The sequence below is a fragment of the Dreissena polymorpha genome, chromosome 7, assembly GCF_020536995.1.
Source record: "Dreissena polymorpha isolate Duluth1 chromosome 7, UMN_Dpol_1.0, whole genome shotgun sequence".
Classification (NCBI taxonomy): domain Eukaryota; kingdom Metazoa; phylum Mollusca; class Bivalvia; order Myida; family Dreissenidae; genus Dreissena; species Dreissena polymorpha.
This window is the reverse complement of record NC_068361.1, coordinates 21,331,385-21,351,307: the sequence shown is the minus strand read 5'-3', so window position 1 is coordinate 21,351,307 and position 19,923 is coordinate 21,331,385. Positions and strand designations below refer to the sequence as shown.

Here is a 19,923-nt window from a genome sequence, read left to right as displayed (position 1 = left end):
TGATTGCTGTTTTTCAAATTTAAGAAATTGAAGTCCAATAATAACACTAAGAACGGTATATGGTTAATTGTTACTAAATAGAGCATATAGTAAATTTAACATTTCTAGTAAACGTTTTCGGTGTTGTTCACTGTTTGTTAAGGAAAGTTTGTATTAGATTGAAACATTAACATACGGCAAATACATGTTTTTTAACTGTGAATTTCTTTCAGACATTTTATTTGATTTTCAATTGCATATGTAGCTTTAAAGTAAATTATGTTAAAAATTATGACGTCATCAGATTTTAAGCAGAGCACGTGGTCGTTTGAAGTAATCACCGAATAATGGTTTACTTTACTGACTTATTTTGGCAATCTGATGCGGATCTTTCTGGTCTGAATGATTTTCAGAATATGAATCTCGGTTTGTTTTTTATAATAACACAAGCGTGTGTTTTTTCAAATGATAATTTTTAATTGAACTAGCTGCAATAATTATATTAATTTATAACAATTTAACTTCTTTGAAACTTTTTTGTTGTACTTAATTTTTTTGTGTGGCTAAACATTAATATACACAACCTAGTTTTTTATTTTGACCTTTAACATTTATTAGGACTTCTACTCGAATTTCACAGCGATGACCTGAATGTTAAAATATATGATTAATTTTATCTAAAGCTTTTTAATTAATAAGATATGCAATTGATTCTTGTTTTGGTTTCACTTCATTTCGTCAGACAGCGTTAGTATATACATAATCACGGAGTGATGAAATTGTGTTAAATTATAATGTATTCTCTTTTATTGTTTCTAAATGTGAATTATAATAGTATAAGTTAACTTTTTATGTACATTTAACTGTTATTTTAATATTTATGGACCAAATTGACGGTTCGAGCTCCTAAAATCCGGTTTAAAGCTCCAGTGCTCTATTAAATGACCGTTCCAGGGCTGCGAGCCTAGGTTTGCTTATGTTTGTGCGTTATTTTGTCTGTGACTCACTGTTTTGCTAATGGTTCCATGCTATAAATACAGGACAGCAATTTATAATAAGGTTTCCCATTTTCTGGTGTTGCAGCTTAAGTTTTAGTATATGCGTATATTAAGTTGGCTTAGATCTAATTCCGAAAACCCCTTGCACGAATTAATTCCATGCCAACTAGTTTTTCATTGATTTTCATATTTAAATTATTATTTGAATGCCAATCTTAAAACATTCAAACAATGTAATTACCATGAAGAATACTTGATCTTATCCTTCGAGTGTATCTGCCATACAGAGATGCACGTGAGAGTGTTAACTATAGTGTATTCTCGTTGCAATGATTGCACTCACCATATTGTATTCTCTTACTTAAACTTAGTGCAAGACACAAGCGATAAGTTCACCTGACCTGAAGATAAGACTATCAAGTCATTTTGTAATGCTGATAAAATGAAACGGAATACGCAAGAACGGTTCGGTCAAAATGGATAAAGCGCATCTAATATTACTTTGTCTGTATGGAGTTTTAGTTCTTACAAGTAAGTAGTGGTGATTGTCTGTATTGATACGATCTGAAAAAAACAACATAACATAGTCACATAATAACTTAGAACGTATGTGAATAGAACTGTTGACATTTTTAAATTCCTGAAGAAATGTCCCTCTGATATATAATGTTTTCGTGCGTGCATAATGTCACTCAAATGCAACAGTTCATACGGCTCAATGTGTTTTTAGTAATTTATATGAAACGTTTATATTAAAAAGTTGCTTCAGAAGCTCTTTAGATGGGAATGAATCTCAAAAAATTATCTGGAAACTAACGATTTGTATGTTAGTATGTTTACTGAAAAATACATAAGAAGTTCAAACAAACATAACTGGTTAAAGTCGATTTTAGTACTACCTATTTTGTTTCAATATTAAACAAAGATATTACGAAACACGTAGGTTTAGAGGATACGCTATTTTCATAAATATTTTTTATTCAGGAAACAACGAACTAAAACAAATGAATACCTTAATTTTGTAAAAAAAACTTATATGAGTTATTGTGAAACATCAGAAAAAAAACGATTCCGTTGCTATGTGACAGATTGGGAAAATGACTAAATTAAAAAATACTGTTTAAAATTAAATAGAACTGCTTACATTAATATTATTTACAAACATCGATGTTGCAAATGCCCTGGTTTGGTAATTTTAATATTTTATTTGAGGCTTATTTCAAAAGCGCCTCGAGAATTTTAAAGCTTTGGACACCGATTTTGCTTTGAAATTACCACTAGATGGTCTATTCTACTTCTGGCGTAAACTTGCTTACACACAAGAAGTTACACATTACAAGCTGCACCATTTGAAAAAGAGCAAGCATGGTAATAAGAGCAGCCGCTTCTTAAGCTAAAGAATTATGCTTAATCCCAAAATGAGCCCATACCTGTTTTAAGGTATTCAACTTGCGAAATATATGTTGAAATATTTCGATTAATATCAACTATATTTATAAATAATAGTCCATCATTCCGTGTCCAACGCGTGATAAGACTTAAATGGCCATATTGTACACTGATACAAGAAAAAATCCTTCATTATTTGTAAAAGACCTTCCTCCAAAATGTTGGTTTGACAGATTTTATTTGTATTGACATCATTGGTTTACTATCGTATTCCTGGGATTGCAAAAACGTTATGTGGCCGCATTTATATTCCCTTACCTGTCTGTGACGTTGCTGCGTTAAAGAACGCCTTTTTAAGTATACATATCATGAGTAAATACGCATCGCGATACTAATATTTAAACGATTAATTGTTGCAATCCAAATCAACCTGATTGAATATCATTTGCACAAATTTTGGTCTTACTTTCCGTTTCCTTTATAAAATGTCAGAAGTAAATACGTACCGATGTACTTTTTGAAATCCAAATATATCTGATTGAATATCCTTTGTATAAATAATGTTCCTATTGTCCATTTAGAGTCCGCAGTAACGGAAGCTCCGTGCGCTGACTTGGACACCGATTGCGCCTCCTATGGCTCCAACTACATCTGTGTGGATCCGTACAAAGACTGGGCCAGCATGCATTGCCGGAAATTCTGTGGAATATGTTCCGGTAGGTTTACTTATGTTGAAATTTACAGGTCGGCCTATCGATATCTTGTGATTTCACGTTGCCAAGTACATTTGAGACATGGATATACATACAACATCGGCTTACATATTGCCTAAGCAACACTCGATTTCCAAAATATAATCCCTCGTCAGTTCTGCTATTAACACATAGACAATGATACATACATAAACAGAAATAGCAGTTTGCCTCAACAACTTAATTATATCATTTTACACCACATACAATAAATAAATCATCGTCTATCAACCATGTTTATGATTGGCATTGCAGAGCACATATGCAAAGACGAAGCCCAGGATTGCACTGTCTATGGTTCGGACTATATTTGCAAAGGGGACTACATTCCATGGGCAAAACTCAACTGTGCTAAATTTTGCAACCTTTGTCCTAATGGTATATCAATTACCGTTTTCATGAAGGGCATTATCGCCATCTTAATCACTATGATCAAATTGTTTATTTTGATCATCATCAACAGCATCAGTACATCTTTATTGTTGTCTTCGTTGTTGTCACAAATAATAGACGATAAGAATACATTTTATAGCGATATTAAAATAACAGCTGTTGTGAGCCTTGTTTGATTTCATCTATTATGTTTACTTATTGTATTTGCTATAGGCTTGATAGTAATAATGTTCAGATAAATACGGAGGATTGTTATATAGAGAAAAACAGGTTACTGCCTGATCGTTTTGTAATATATCAGGCGAGGCTTAGAAAAGAAATAACGGCGAGGCAACAGGATATCAAGCAGATATCAATGTGGTGGTATGATAAAAATCTGTATTTCTTATTTAGCAAATTACAAATTATGTTATTCAAGTTTCAGTAACGACGACAGTAGCAATGCCTTCAACATCACCATCAGGTAGTTTATTTGCTTCTGGTATTTAGTGCAAATAATGTGTGTCTGAAATCAGATGGTGAAAATTCGTATTTTACAAAAATAACGTTAATCCGTGTGCTTCATTTGGTAATAAACATACTGATGCAGCTTTGAAGTTGTACACGTTTATAGCATATACATTTGTTATATGAAGCGGCTTAATTCCCTTACCTAAACTAGGCTAGATAACCACAGCTTTTGCGATGTAAAACGTTTTGTTTTTGAAATTTTTAATAGGCTTATTTTATGGTGTTTAACAGATAGGCTATATATGTAATATCAATAATAATCGGATAGCACGCGTGCTTGCGTAGTAATAGCTAGAATCAACGAGGCCGCAGACACTGCCGAGGTTTGTGAAGATCTTGACAACGATTGCTACACGTACGGCCACGACTACATCTGCGTCGGTGAGATGGTACAGTGGTCACAGATTCACTGTCGGAAAAACTGCGGATTTTGTAAAAGTAAGCTGGTTTTTACTGGGTAAAATTTGTCTTTCAGACATTTGTTAATGTTTCGAAAAAAGAAAGATTCCCAAAAACATTAAACAATTTAATTAAGAAAAATGTTAAACTGTAAGTATTGTTTGATAAAAGACCGTCTGCAGCACGCGACGGTCTCTATCAATTAAAGAAATAGAGGATATTTGTTAATGTCAGTGTAAGATAGTTTTTTATTCACGAGTGATCATACAAAATATATTTTCACGAGTGGCACATAGATCTTACACTGACCTGAACACATTTTATGTTTCTTGTATGCACCTTTTTTCAAGAAGATAATGAACAGCTGTTTCCCTTTCGCTGAAAAGTTACCATTTCTCCCGTGGCCTCAATACATTTCAAAACACAACATGACGTCATTAGTGTGACGAAATGACGTCATTATACCAGCGATATTCTTCAGTAAAACTCTTTTACAATCGAAATAAACGGTGAAAAAGCATAAAATAAAAGGAAAATTTGTTGGATACGGTGGAATGTCGATTTTAATTCACTCGTGATCATAGAAAATATATATAAAAGTATTTATGATAATCTTAAAATAGAAAAAGGAGTTCCGAAAATTTGTTATTTTCACCGATGAAAATATCAATTGGTTTATTTTCACTGCTGTTATTTCACTGCAGAAATGTCATATTTTATCATTAGGTGTAAAAGAATATAAATACCAATCTATCATGCACACAGGCTTATGTTGTCCCAACCGTTGTTTTACTTAGTTTTGTTATTAGCAGTTTTTTTTACTCTATATTCAATCCACAAGAAAACGGTCTAGCATTTGTTAACGTATTTTAACCTTTAATGAAATAGACCCAGTTTGCGAAGATGCAGACCCGGACTGTGATACCTATGGTACTGGGTACATATGTACTGAGGAGTACAGACCTTGGGCCTCCATACACTGTGCGAAATACTGCAACCTGTGTAACCAAGGTGAATATGTATTCGTTCTTCTGCTTTTTTTTTCAAAAATGGGTTGTACTTATTATTGGGAATTTCAAGACATTTAGTTGCTCACTGTGCAGTCGGGCCGACATACTGGCCATTCCTTTATTATCATAAACATTAAAGTTTTTATTGGCTTGGTTTAATAACTGATGTTGTATAGTCCTTTTATACAAGTTGACTTGTACATGCGTGTTTTTCATATGTGTGATAATGAAATTTTGCAAACCTTTTTGGTCATTATTCTTTTTATTTTTTTTTCAAATCAACTAACATATGTTGATGAACAAACAATAAGAATACAAGTTCAGAAGAAAAGACCAGTGACCATATAAAATGGCCTTTTATACATCGACATTTATTTACGTTTGTACAGCCAAAATTTCTTCATGTAAAAAAGACGTGTACACTATTTCGAAGTCAACATAAATCTGCGGAGACTCAACCATACCAACAATATACAAAATGTTTAGTTTTACGACAAATGCGAGTTAAATATTCGGTATCGGCGAAATCGGTCGTTTGAAATTGTATTGAAGTAAAAAACTTACATTAATGATACCGTTATAAGATGGATGGATTATGTGAATTTGCATTCCTCGTTTATATACATATATTGATTGGTAATAACTTCTTTTTGCAGAACAGACCACTAAACCGCCTACGACGACGGTAACAACACCTCTAAAAACAACTGAGTCAACAACGCTGACTACACAAACCACGCGTAGGTATCAAAACTGAAAGCCCGTTGCATGGGTAACCGCCTTCTTCAAGATTGCCACAAGTTCAAATATTCAAGATTCAGAAGTCTAAAGTGTATGTGGAAAGGATTATAAATTACGTGCATCATTTCTATTTGATTCATATGGTTTTATATCACTTACGCACTGTATAAAAATTGGTCCAATAATATGTTATGGCTAAAATATTATATACATTTTAAACGTTACGACGCAATTCACTTATGTTGTAATAAGTAATGTTCAAAATAACTATTTTTGTTATTATTATACTGCTTTATCTTGCGCGAAGAAATTCGACAATCGTAATGTAAATCTATAAACATCTAAATATTAAAAGCTATTTTGGGAACCTGCTGAGATTAGGTTTAATAAATTGATGCTGATCACGTGTTTATTTCAATAATATTTTCCTAAGAAAGTTCTTTAAACCGTAAACGAACGACTCAATATTGTTTCCAGCTGTCTCAACAAGTGTTACGGTAACAAATGAAGTGTGTGCAGACTTGGATAACGACTGTTACTCTTATGGTCACAACTACATATGTGTCGGTGACATGGTAACGTGGTCACAGACAAACTGTAGAAAAACCTGCGGATTCTGTAAAGGTATAGCATTAGAGCTGTTTGTGTATAACGATTCATTCATGGTTTATTTTATGTTAGTGCCGACAAATTTTATATCATGTTACTGTGGCAGCCACAGGATATGGCATGCTTTGCTTCTAAATTTTGTTCTGTGTGTCTTATTTACGGTTTTAACATTATATACTTTGAATCGCCCGAATATTCGGCTATACAATATGTTTAAGTATGTGAACATATGCCTTCGAAGATGGGTGTATGCTTATGCTCGTGGTGTCTGTAAATTTAATGATATTGTTTTAATTAATCTTCAACACTAGCAATTGCAATTCTATAAATATTATTAGGACAGAGAATTCCTTGATTTTGCAATGTAGGCAAGTGCTTATTTGTGTATAAAACACATACCAGTACATATAACCCAATATTAAGCATACAAATCAATCAATCGGGCCTCTTTATCAACCAATTGAACGGTCTGTTAAAAGCTTTGAGGGTATTAATCGGTCTACCTGCGTTACAATCGTAAACTTATTTTTCAAGAAAAACACAGTAATACGAACACACACTTAAACATGAACTGTTATTAATTTAGTATCAATATTGAGTTTATTTGTACGAGTTTTTGGGTATACTTTGCATCCGTATATAATGGCATCCATTATTCTAGATAAAGTTGTGCTAGAACTTTATAGTTATCATAATTAAAAACTACTCCAGATCCTGTGTGCGAGAACGTAGATCCAGATTGCGACACTTATGGGGTTGACTACATATGTCAGGAAGAGTTCAAACCATGGGCCTCTATACATTGTGCAAAGTACTGTAACCTATGTGATCAAGGTATAAAACGGCTATTGTTTACCCATACATGTAGGAGACTTTGACGGAGCTGAGACTCTTGTTTCGCTACATATATTGTCAAATAGGAGTACTCTATTGCGTTAACGACACCGTGTATTATATGCATTGGTCTTTCTGAAATGAGCTTTTATCACTTGCAAGTATTGTTTTTGTACATATTGACTGAACAATTGTACGTTACGATGTTTTTCATGACATTATATATGAATTTCTATTTTAGTGTATGAGTGTTATGTTTTCAGCAAATGCAACAACGATCATGACAACAACACCTGTGTCAACAACAGAAACACGAACAACTACAGAACCGATTATCACGAGTAAGCAGTTACTTAGCTTGGATAAACAGAAATGTGTTTAATTTTGCAAACTAAATATTATAAATATAAAATAAAGTAAAAAATTATAAAAAGTAGATTAAAATCGTTTCAGCTGTTGCGAAAACAACTACGTCGAAACCGGAAGTGTGTGAAGATCTTGACAAGGACTGTTACACGTACGGCCACGACTACATCTGTGTTGGTGAGATGGTTCAGTGGTCACAGATCCACTGTCGGAAAAACTGCGGATTTTGTAAAAGTAAGGAATTCTACATGTCTATTCTATTCTAGGGCTTTTCAAAAATATTAATTGACATGACACACGTAACAAGGGACCTGTTTTTGACCCTTAGTCTTTGTCATACAAATCAAAATAGACCCTTCCATAAATGTTAATCATTTGTGAATTGGTTTGCAATACTTTTCATAAATCGTCATCAATATCACTTGTGTAGCGGTTAAAACCTTTCGAAAAGGAATTGAGCTTTGTTTGAGGTCAAAAAGCTGAAATGTGGTGGTATTTATGATATTTAACGGACGGAAATTGATCGTTTAGCATCAACTGGGATTCGCCGTATAGCTTAGTGGAAATGGTGTCCACCTAGCAACCGCAATATAACGGGTTCGATCCCTTCTGTGGAGCGCTCTTGATTAGTTTTCCAAAGACACCAAGTACTGGTTGAACCAAGTAAACGGACTCGAGAGCGTTTTAATAACCCTAAGGTCATCGATGCGATCGAACAAACAATATGTTTGAAATGCCACTAGCTGGGAAAGAGTTTTCATATGTTTTTTTCAACGCTCGGATCAATCTATTTATTGCGCATATCAGACTCGTGTCGCGTAGAGAACTTTCGGTCTTCAGGGTTACCTGCGCACATGTGTTCATGGTATCTACGATATATTTGTAGGCCCTGTTTGCGAAGATGCAGACCCGGACTGTGATACATATGGTACTGGGTACATATGTATTGAGGAGTACAGACCTTGGGCCTCCATACACTGTGCGAAATACTGCAACCTTTGTGACCAAGGTAATTATTGTAAGAAGACCCGCAACTATGTATAATTCAAGTTAATGAGTAATATTCAAAGTTTGTTCTCTACACAACACTAAATCCGTATGCATGGTGTCATAATTATATATTGACCGCTTGCCCTGTTCAGTTTGCTTAATCTATATTAAAACAAGTTATCTGTGTAATATGTGTAATAAAATGTCCACATATAAATCAATATTAAATAAAACATAAAGTGATTCCACTAAACTTACTTTTATTGATTGAATTGTGATTTAAAATTATTATGCGAAACATGCCAAATTATAACTGATCATTATCTCGTCGCCGCTTGTCTTAGTTATATTCCCTGTCTGTCCGTTTACAGAAACAAATTCAACTACTTCTTCTCCTTCAATAATGTCAACAACAACATCTACAACAACGGCCCCTCCTTCGACGTCGACACCGGTTGTCATGACAAGCACTGCGACGACAACGGAAGTGTGTGCAGACTTGGATAACGACTGTTACACTTATGGTCACAACTACATCTGTATCGGTGACATGATAACGTGGTCACAGACACACTGTAGAAAATCCTGCGGATTCTGTAAAAGTAAATATTCACGAACGTTACTGTATGCTTATGCTCGTTGTGTCTGTAAATTTAATGATATTGTTTTAATTAATCTTCAACACTAGCAATTGCAATTCTATAAATATTATTAGGACAGAGAATTCCTTGATTTTGCAATGTAGACAAGTGCTTATTTGTGTATAAAACACAACAAGTACATATAACCCAATATTAAGCATACAAATCAATCAATCGGGCCTCTTTATCAACCAATTGGACGGTCTATTAAAAGCTTTGAGGGTTTTAATCGGTTTACCTGCGTTACAATCGTAAACTTATTTTTCAAGAAAAGCACAGAAATACGAACACACACTCAAACATGAACCGTTATTAATTTAGTATCAATATTGAGTTTATTGAACGCGTTTTTGGGTATAGTTTGCATCCGTATATAATGGCATCCATTATTCTAGATAAAGTTGTGCTAGAACTTTATAGTTATCATTATTAAAATCTACTCCAGATCCTGTGTGCGAGAACGTAGATCCAGATTGCGACACTTATGGGGTTGACTACATATGTCAGGAAGAGTTCAAACCATGGGCCTCTATACATTGTGCAAAGTACTGTAACCTATGTAATCAAGGTATAGAACGGCTATTGTTTACCCATACATGTAGGAGACTTTGACGGAGCTGAGTCTCTTGTTTCGCTACATATATTGTCAAATAGGAGTACTCTATGGCGTTAACGACACCGTGTATTATATGCATTGGTCTTTCTGAAATGAGCTTTTATCACTTGCAAGTATTGTTTGTGTACATATTGACTGAACAATCGTACGTTACGATGTTTTTCGTGGCATTATATATGAATTTCTATTTTAGTGTATGAGTGATATGTTTTCAGCAAATGCAACAACGATCATGACAACAACACCTGTGTCAACAACAGAAACACGAACAACTACAGTACCGATTATCACGAGTAAGCAGTTACTTAGCTTGGATAAACAGAAATGTGTTTAGTTTTGCAAACTTAATATTATAAATATAAAATAAAGTAAAAAATTATCAAAAGGAGATTAAAATCGTTTCAGCTGTTGCGATAACAACTACGTCGAAACCGGAAGTGTGTGAAGATCTTGACAAGGACTGTTACACGTACGGCCACGACTACATCTGTGTTGGTGAGATGGTTCAGTGGTCACAGATCCACTGTCGGAAAAACTGCGGATTTTGTAAAAGTAAGGAATTCTACATGTCTATTCTATTCTAGGGCTTTTCAAAAATATTAATTGACATGACATACGTAACAAGGGACCTGTTTTTGACCCTTAGTCTTTGTCATACAAATCAAAATAGACCCTTCCATAAATGTTAATCATTTTTGAATTGGTTTGCAATACTTTTCATAAATCGTCATTGATATCACTTGTTTAGCGGTTAAAACCTTTCGAAAAGGAATTGAGCTTTGTTTGAGGTCAAATAGCTGAAATGTGGTGGTATTTATAATATTTAACGGACGGAAATTGATCGTTTAGCATCAACTGGGATTCGCCGTATAGCTTAGTGGAAATGGTGTCCACCTAGCAATCGCAATATAACGGGTTCGATCCCTTCTGTGGAGCGCTCTTGATTAGTTTTCCAAAGACACCAAGTACTGGTTGAACCAAGTAAACGGACTCGAGAGCGTTTTAATAACCCTAAGGTAATCGATGCGATCGAACAAACAATATGTTTCAAATACCACTAGCTGGGAAAGAGTTTTCATACGTTTTTTCAACGCTCGGATCAATCTATTTATTGCGCATATCAGACTTGTGTCGCGTAGAGAACTTTCGGTCTTCAGGGTTACCTGCGCACATGTGTTCATGGTATCTACGATATATTTGTAGGCCCTGTTTGCGAAGATGCAGACCCGGACTGTGATACATATGGTACTGGGTACATATGTACTGAGGAGTACAGACCTTGGGCCTCCATACACTGTGCGAAATACTGCAACCTTTGTAACCAAGGTATATATTATAAGAAGACCTGCAACTATGTATAATTCAAGTTAATGAGTAATAGTCAAAGTTTGTTCTCTACACAACACTAAATCCGCATGCATGATGTCATAATTATATATTGACCGCTTGCCGTGTTCAGTTTGCTTAATCTATATTAAAACAAGTTATCTGTGTAATATGTGTAATAAAATGTCCACATATAAATCAATATGAAATAAAAAATATAGTGCTTCCACTAAACTTACTTTTATTGATTGAATTGCAATTTAAAATTATTATGCGAAACAAGCCAAATTATAACTGATCATTATCTCGTCGCCGGTTGTCTAAGTTATATTCCCTGCCTGTTCGTTTACAGAAACTAATTCAACTACTACTTCTCCTTCAATAATGTCAACAACAACATCTACAACAACGGCTCCTCCTTCGACGTCGACACCGGTTGTCATGACAAGCACTGCGTCGACAACGGAAGTGTGTGCAGACTTGGATAACGACTGTTACACGTATGGTCACAACTACATCTGTGTCGGTGACATGATAACGTGGTCACAGACACACTGTAGAAAATCCTGCGGATTCTGTAAAAGTAAATATTCACGAACGTTACTATTTTTATCACGTTTTGTAACAATGTGAACGTTATTTAAATTATTGATTGGTCAGTGATACCTACCTAGTTGTGTAAATTTATTATACAGCCGGTTTGATAAAAGTAAAAATAGCAACGCTAGAATTATTATGCAACGTGTCTAGACTATCATCACGTGGTTGGTAATGAAGGCAGGGATTAGATCAAGATACGCTGGTTCCAGACAAAGCTCTGCGGTGGTTGGTTAAGTGGAAGACCGAGTAGTTCGATGTACACACACTTGATACGATATCAAATTGCCAATTTCGTATGTGCAATAAACCTACGTGCAAATTAATCAAAAGCAATTCAATTATACAAATAAACTTGTGTTGCCCAAGGAGTGTGTGCTATATGTATTGCAGCTTGGCACACAGTAAACTGTTGCAAAATGTATAAAGCGTGTGTTGGGTTGTTTATATAGACCAAGTAAATTGTATGATAAAACATAATAAATTACACATTATGTCATACATAGACCCAGTATGCGAGGATGTAGATCCAGATTGCGATACGTATGGAGCCGAATATATCTGCACGGAGGATTTCAAACCTTGGGCGTCAATACATTGCGCCAAGTTTTGTGACTTATGCGACCAAAATGGTATTGACTAGTTTTCACCAAATTGATGGCGCAAGGTATCCTTCTTTGCCGGGTATGGTATATTTGTCAGGTAGTTGTTGGGTTGGACCCATGCTTTTTATCTCGTATATCTCTTTAAATACCTTTTCAAAACCTTCCTCTAGTACGACACGGACTGTGTTGTTTACCTTTGCATACAAATGTTAATCCAAATAATAAACTTTAACCTACTGTTGACTTTACAAATGTTCTTCATGTATACGAGGGAAAATTTTGTACACTGTGAGACGCATGGTAGTTTTCAGACAACAAACATGTTGATCTTCGGCATGTGTTATCCCTATCCTTGCATGTGATTGCCATTTTCGCTGTCTTACTTTTTTTATATTCACCATTGTGGCCATAAAATACCATGGAAGTTATCTCGTTGGTTTCTATGATTTTTTTTTATATTTTAGTGAATCTATTGGCTATCTTTGGTGTGTTCTCTTTTTTTCAGACATGCTTTGCTTTTATGTAGCTAGTATATGTATAGACCCAGTGTAGTGTATTGCATTTATACATCTATATCTTTTACCGTGTTCGAAAGCCAAATAATAAATAATAACAATCATAACTAAGCATGATCGTTTTGTAATATTTTATTTTGTGATTTGATTTGCTTAAAATGATACTAAAATACTGAAGTCAACGTTATAATATTATTTTAATTGTCAATTCTATAACTGTGGTTGATTTTTTTTAGTCACGGTCTCCAACCCAGTCACGACCCCTAAAGCAACTACTGTGGCTACAACCCCTGAGCCGACTACAACTACCCCAAAGCCATTAACGACCACAACAACAACAACCACTAAGACAAAGCCTACAACTATTTCTACAACTGCAACAACTACTACTACAACCCCGACTACCACCACCACACCAACAACAACTGCAACAACAACAACGACTACCCCAATCAAAACAACGACAACATCAACCACTACTTCCACAACAACAACAACTACCACACCGAAACCAACAACTACTACTATTGATCCAAGTGAGTTTAATTATTTAATTTACTTCATCTTTAACTTTTCATATTGGGTATAATCATTTTGGTATTTGTTTCTGTGTCATATTTAAAGCTTTAATAGCCTTTATGTGCATGCACTTGTTGGAATCACACGGGATGGCCGAATCAAGCATGAATTCTATTACCATATCAATAATTTATAGCGATTACTGTCGTAATGACATAAAAACAGGAACACATAATACATTTCTTTTTACAAAACGCTAACAGAAGAAATCAGTTTTTAAGATGATTCCCATGCTTGAAATCGTTTAATTAAGAGTGACGCTTTTACTGCCAGGTGCTTTATCATTATTTGCATTGATTTGACTTTAACATGTATCATTGTGATCGTCATTAAGCTTAAATCATACAGAACACACTTTTGTTAATGATTAGGCGGATCAAGTTTCTACAGTGCATTTATTAGTTATTAATTAATGATAAATTAATAGTTCCATAGTGGGGAACATACCCATGATCTCCCGGTCTCTAGGTTTACGCCATATCTACTTAGCCATGGCGACCAGCTTAGTCACGTTATTCTGTTTAAGCATGAGGAAAAGAATTATACTCGGTCACACAAATTTGTTATGTATCAATGCCACTGACATTTGAGCATTCTCTGAGAACACGGGGTAACTGCATGTGCGTTAAGTTTCGTCCAATTTTAGCCTGGGGAGTCCACACAAGCTAATTAGAGACGACACTTTCCGCTTTTTTGTTTTAATGGACGACTCTTCCTGACGAAAATCCAGTTCAGGCGGAAAGTGTCGTCCCTGAAAAGCCTATGCGGATTTGCGACATTTATCACCGTTTTCTTAGGTCGCGACTTATATCCTTGTCAACAATACACAGTTAACAACCGAAACACATTCAATCTTTCAGGGGTGGCGTGCGGTAATACGTTCGATGGCTGTATTGGATATTCTGATCAGGATTGTTTGAATCCAGATTTAAGACCTGTGCTTTGGGAGAACTGCCGAGGTCATTGTAGGATGTGCTTAGGTATAAGGCTATTTTTCTTCCATAAAGAAGTGTTGGATATGTACCAAAAAAAGTCATGTTTAATTAAGCCAAAGGACATTGGAAAAACTACACAAACACCAAAGATTGAATTTATAGTTCATTGAATATAATGATAAACATATAGAGAAGAGTGGTTATACAAACTAATGAATAACATTTTATTTTGATGTTGCTTAAGCTTATTTATTTTAGCTCGATTTTTATCGAAAACATACTGTTTTAGCACTATCGACTCCTTGTCCTGGTTGCAACAAGTACCTGTGTTTTATGGGCAGATCTAAATAACACTTCCATATTGGGGATCATACCCATGATCTCCAGCAGTCAATTGTGTACATATGGATGACTTTAGCAAATCCAGGAGATAACCTTTATTTGGATAAAGATAGCCAACGTCAAATACTTTGGCTATATCTTATCCCAAATGTACCCAAAACGTGCTCCTGTTGGGATATCTGTTTGTTTTTATCAATCGCTAACCGAAAAAGACATCCTAAAATTGAATTGAACTCAAAGTTATCCACTGGATAAGAGTTTTCCACATTTATACAATTGGCAGCCGGTCGTTATGAGTTCTTTATATCTACTAAGCCATGGCGACCACTTATTTCAATCTAATCTTACAGATGCGAAACCGACAACTACGGCGACCACAATCCCAACCACAACTACTGACCCAAGTACGTATATTTCCTACCGATACGTACTTACATAGCATCAAAATATTGTTTAACATTTATGCCCATTTGCTGATTTATTACATACTTGTTCCAATAAGAATATACATGCATCTATATTGAACTTATCATCTGAGTTGCTAGTCATACAAAGCGGACGCTGCAAATACGCTCTGCAATATGCTACTTAACCGATGTGTAAAATGTTCATTTCATTGTAATGTATATGTAATATATTCGTGTTGCAAGGATTAACCTATATCCGTTTTATCTCTTTTCGTCAATACTTGTTTGTACAAACATGCTACTATACAATTATGGGTGATTGATTTGGTCACTGAAACTATAATGACAGGTAAGTTAAGCAATATTTCCTGTATTTCCTAAAGCAAACTATGGACTTCCTGATGCAAATATAAATTTGTGATTTCACCTTGTAGACTGTAAATCATGTTTAATCGCATTGCCTATTGAAGATATAGGAAACGGTCAGTTGGACTATATTTTCTTTAGCGAACTATATGCGTTATCATGAGTTTTTAACCCCGTATAGACCAACAGTGGTCATCGTGTACGACAAGTGCAACCCACTCTCTCTGTTAAAAAGGGGTTTAATGTATGTGCGTAAAGTCTCCTCTAGGATTAACATGTGCATCCGCACAGGCTAATCTGTGACGACACTTCCCGCTGTTATTGTATATTTCGTTTAGGATAATATTTGCTCAGCTAAAGTCCAGTTAAGGCTGACCGCACAAGCTAATCTGGGACGGCACTCTAAGCACATGCATTAAGCCCCGTTTTCCGCGGCTCATATGTTTTCAACTGTTTCAACTCGTAGAGACCAACTGTGGCAACGTGTACGACATGTGCTCGTTGTACGCCCCCGAGGACTGCACGTCGGCTGAGAACCACGAGTACATGTGGGAGCAATGCAGAGCGTACTGCGGTCTCTGTCTCGGTTAGTTGTATTGCAATACTATTATTTGCATTGCTGAGTGTAAAGAAAATATATTTATTTTAAACAATTATTTGTATACATAACATTTCACACAACATGTAAAAATGTGTTCATTGGATTGAAACACAAAACAAGGTCGTCTATGGTTCTTCTCCCTCGGCAGATATACAGTTGTATATTGTCGGAACAACATAGTTTAAAACATTCTATGATTATACCCTTGAAACACTAAGTGGACAATTCAATAATTACTTGTTGGATGCTACCACATACCCTATGTATATCAAGAGATAAAAACAAATTTATGTTTTTAACGACGGTCTTTGCTTCATGTGGTTTGCTTCAGGATGTGTTAACTTGTTAACATTTAATAAATATCTCAGTGTATATGCAAAAAAGCAATTATTGTAGTAGTTTTTTATCCAGTCATAACAAGTTTAATGAATTACATCCGTTAGTTTGGCGTAGTGTTAGTAGTACTAGCAAAGCCAAGACATGTCCATAAAGTATCATTAATAAAACACCGGACAACAATCAGATAATATGTATTGTCGGTATCGTTTCGTATACATATTGTAATAAGCTTGTTATCGATTTTATGGTGCTGTAGATTGAAGTTTGCTCCCCTGTTTGTTTTTCAGAACCAAAACCGAAACCTCCAGGATGCACAGATGAAATGCCGAATTGCGACGCGTTTCCAAAAGAAATTATTTGTTCGAGTGTCATGAAAGATTCATGTAAACATACTTGCAATAATTGTTAATGTTTTCCTCTGGAACATTATATATGAAAGTCCCATGATAAACGAATAAAGTCATACCACTAACTTTTTTTTTGTTTTCTAAAACTTTGCGTTTTCTTGCTTTGTCCGTTTAGTTCGTAAGCCGTATAGTTATCACACAACATATTCGTAGTAAATGTTTGTCCAATCTTGTTAGGGTATCCACAACAGTAACAATTAATACAATTTTATGGTACATTAAAAGAATAACAACAATGCAATCAGAACGAAGCATATACTCTATATGCACTAAACATTAGCTGACCGTAGGACACATTCACTAGAGAGAACTGGCTCTCAGAATATGCAGAATTACATGAATACCATTACCGTACAGCGATTTATAACATTCAAACAAACGCCCGTTGGGTGGCGTGAATTTGTATAATAAATCAGTGGTATTGCAATTAAGAGCTTCATTCGCATTCCGATAAGATTTCAGATTAAATATTAATTTGAAAGGGTTTTACATCTAGTTATAAGTAGACCATTACAGCCATTTCATGTCGGAAATGCCGATGAATTCGTTTCTCTTGTTTACATAACCACCCCATGGGTTTTTATCATTCATGGGTTTTCAGACATTGGCTCTAAAAATAATAATACAGATAAAATATTGTCTGTCTCGTGGCTCTTCTAGTTGAACAACTGATAAATAACATTAAACCCATCCTAAATGTTTCTTTCTTTGCAAACCAATGCAACATTAAATGAAACAATATCTTTGCAAATTGGAGTAATGTTTTAGGATTATGATAGATAAGCATCATTTAATGTGAACTTAATTATGTCCAATCAAAAGCATTAACACAAGACACAAATTGGTATATTTCGTCAAAAGTACATATTTGTAATATGATTATATTTCACACGAATGAATGCCGCACGATATGTTTTTTAATTTATTCTCACATTGTTGTACTTGTATCTGTTTCCATGAACTTCCTATGCAGGGCGTTTATACACATTGCTAACCTTGTTCGAACACTTTATTTAACTTTTTTTCTTGTTAATGAATTATGGTCCACACCACCGTCGGATTGAAAATGGCATCCGTTTGGAAAATTGTGAATTAGTTTGAGTGATATTGCAAAACAGACCTCTTGCCTGGAAAAAACATTCTGTCCCTATTCCCCTTCGTGCACTTAACAAAGCATGGGCTGTTCATGTCTGGCTTTTCTTTTTTTGTTATAATGTAAATGTTGTTTCATAGCAAAATTGACGCGAACAATTTTCGCCATAAATATATTTTCCACCGCATACATATTCAGATTCTGGTTATATTTTGGTTCCAGCGATGATATTCCCTGTATTGACATTGTAACGCACAGCAAACCGTCGTTTTATTCGCATTCATATCACATGTATTCGGCGCGTGGCCAAGTCACTTTAACACTATCAATTTGTCATAAAACAACTTTTGCCATATTTGTTTAGGATTTAAATAATTTAACACTCCGTATACATCATACAATTATAATCAATAGTTAAAATGCCATGTGCACGGCGATAAAGAATCGTAAATGAAACTCAGTGATAAAGACAAAAATAAACAAAACAAAATGCCTTTTATTAACCAATAAATAGGTATTGTGTCTGTTGATTTATATTGTACATATTGATGTTATGAGTTACTTCCGGGACGAACGTGGCTACATTTTTTAGCTTAACCTTGTGTACAATATATTTATTGTTATCACTCTTTCATTGTTTAATTTCATATAACATCATCGCCACAAAGGTTTTATATATGATAAAGGTGCATTCCATTTTTTTTATCAACCATTACATTTCATTGCCAAACAGCATTGTAGCCTTATATCTATAATTTCACGGGTTTTCATATATTGTTATTTCCTTCGTTGGAAAACCTATTTACTAGACAATTTTGAATCCGTCGTTAAATAATGTAATAACAAGCTTGCATAACAAATATTGCAAAGAAAGACATCACACGATTTTGAAGTTTCCGTTACCATTGTGAAGTGGTCAAATATCCTGTCGCTCACGAGGTACACAGAAGCCGGTCCACGTGTCCGAGTTCATACCGTTACGTCGAGGTTAGTATGGTTTCCATCATTTGTCAGATATGATTGCTTCAACAAGAATGTGCATTTTTATGTCTCTTGACTTATATTGTATAAATGCTTGATTTAAGTTGAGGGTATCCTATGAAAGAAAAAAATAATAGTATAAACATTATCTTACGAAGAAAATAGTTTTACTAGAATTTGTTCCATATACTTGAACGAAATGCAATGAACAATGAACACACATACTAAGTAGGGCCAAAACTATTGCAAACGGATTTTGTGACAACTTATCTCTTGCACGTGGCATTAACTAAGGTTAGGGCCATTTTGAATATACACACAGTTCAAAACTGCGACTTGTTATGGTCAGATGATCCCGGGATAATGTTGACAAAGTAATAAAAACTATTACATTATATTTACTTGAATACATTTTGTATATCGGATTCATTGATTACTTATGCATGTCAAGATACTCAATCTTGATGATATCTATTCACTTAAATACTAACCAAATTCTTATCGTAAAAAAAGAAAAGAAAAAAGCAATAGTTTTAAGTGTAATATTACACACTTAAATGTCTTTTACAAATCTATAAGATTGGCCATGCATGGTTGTAAATT

General features: G+C 34.7%; 1 protein-coding gene across 16 annotated transcripts in view; it reads left to right on the top strand.

The window, feature by feature from the left end:
• The window catches only part of LOC127837874 (mucin-5AC-like), a 33,255-nt gene extending 15,944 nt beyond the window's left edge, over positions 1 to 17,311 (top strand). The window contains exons 11-33 of one of the 16 annotated variants that reach the window (XM_052365300.1): positions 2,948 to 3,082; positions 3,374 to 3,496; positions 3,936 to 3,974; positions 4,313 to 4,459; positions 5,309 to 5,431; positions 6,087 to 6,170; positions 6,649 to 6,795; positions 7,492 to 7,614; positions 7,878 to 7,955; positions 8,068 to 8,214; positions 8,867 to 8,989; positions 9,342 to 9,572; positions 10,057 to 10,179; positions 10,443 to 10,520; positions 10,633 to 10,779; positions 11,431 to 11,553; positions 11,906 to 12,136; positions 12,657 to 12,782; positions 13,507 to 13,806; positions 14,710 to 14,829; positions 15,477 to 15,530; positions 16,366 to 16,485; positions 17,127 to 17,311. In XM_052365300.1, coding sequence (XP_052221260.1) covers positions 2,948 to 3,082; positions 3,374 to 3,496; positions 3,936 to 3,974; positions 4,313 to 4,459; positions 5,309 to 5,431; positions 6,087 to 6,170; positions 6,649 to 6,795; positions 7,492 to 7,614; positions 7,878 to 7,955; positions 8,068 to 8,214; positions 8,867 to 8,989; positions 9,342 to 9,572; positions 10,057 to 10,179; positions 10,443 to 10,520; positions 10,633 to 10,779; positions 11,431 to 11,553; positions 11,906 to 12,136; positions 12,657 to 12,782; positions 13,507 to 13,806; positions 14,710 to 14,829; positions 15,477 to 15,530; positions 16,366 to 16,485; positions 17,127 to 17,248 — 3,044 coding nt within the window. In that variant the 3' untranslated portion in view covers positions 17,249 to 17,311. Of the gene's footprint in view, positions 1 to 2,947; positions 3,083 to 3,373; positions 3,497 to 3,929; positions 3,975 to 4,306; positions 4,460 to 5,308; positions 5,432 to 6,086; positions 6,171 to 6,648; positions 6,796 to 7,491; positions 7,615 to 7,877; positions 7,956 to 8,067; positions 8,215 to 8,866; positions 8,990 to 9,341; positions 9,573 to 10,056; positions 10,180 to 10,442; positions 10,521 to 10,632; positions 10,780 to 11,430; positions 11,554 to 11,905; positions 12,137 to 12,656; positions 12,835 to 13,506; positions 13,807 to 14,709; positions 14,830 to 15,476; positions 15,531 to 16,365; positions 16,486 to 17,126 lie in introns of those variants that run through there. The other 15 variants (XM_052365298.1, XM_052365299.1, XM_052365297.1 and 12 more) reach the window with 15 other exon arrangements.
• Positions 17,312 to 19,923: the final 2,612 nt, after the last annotated feature.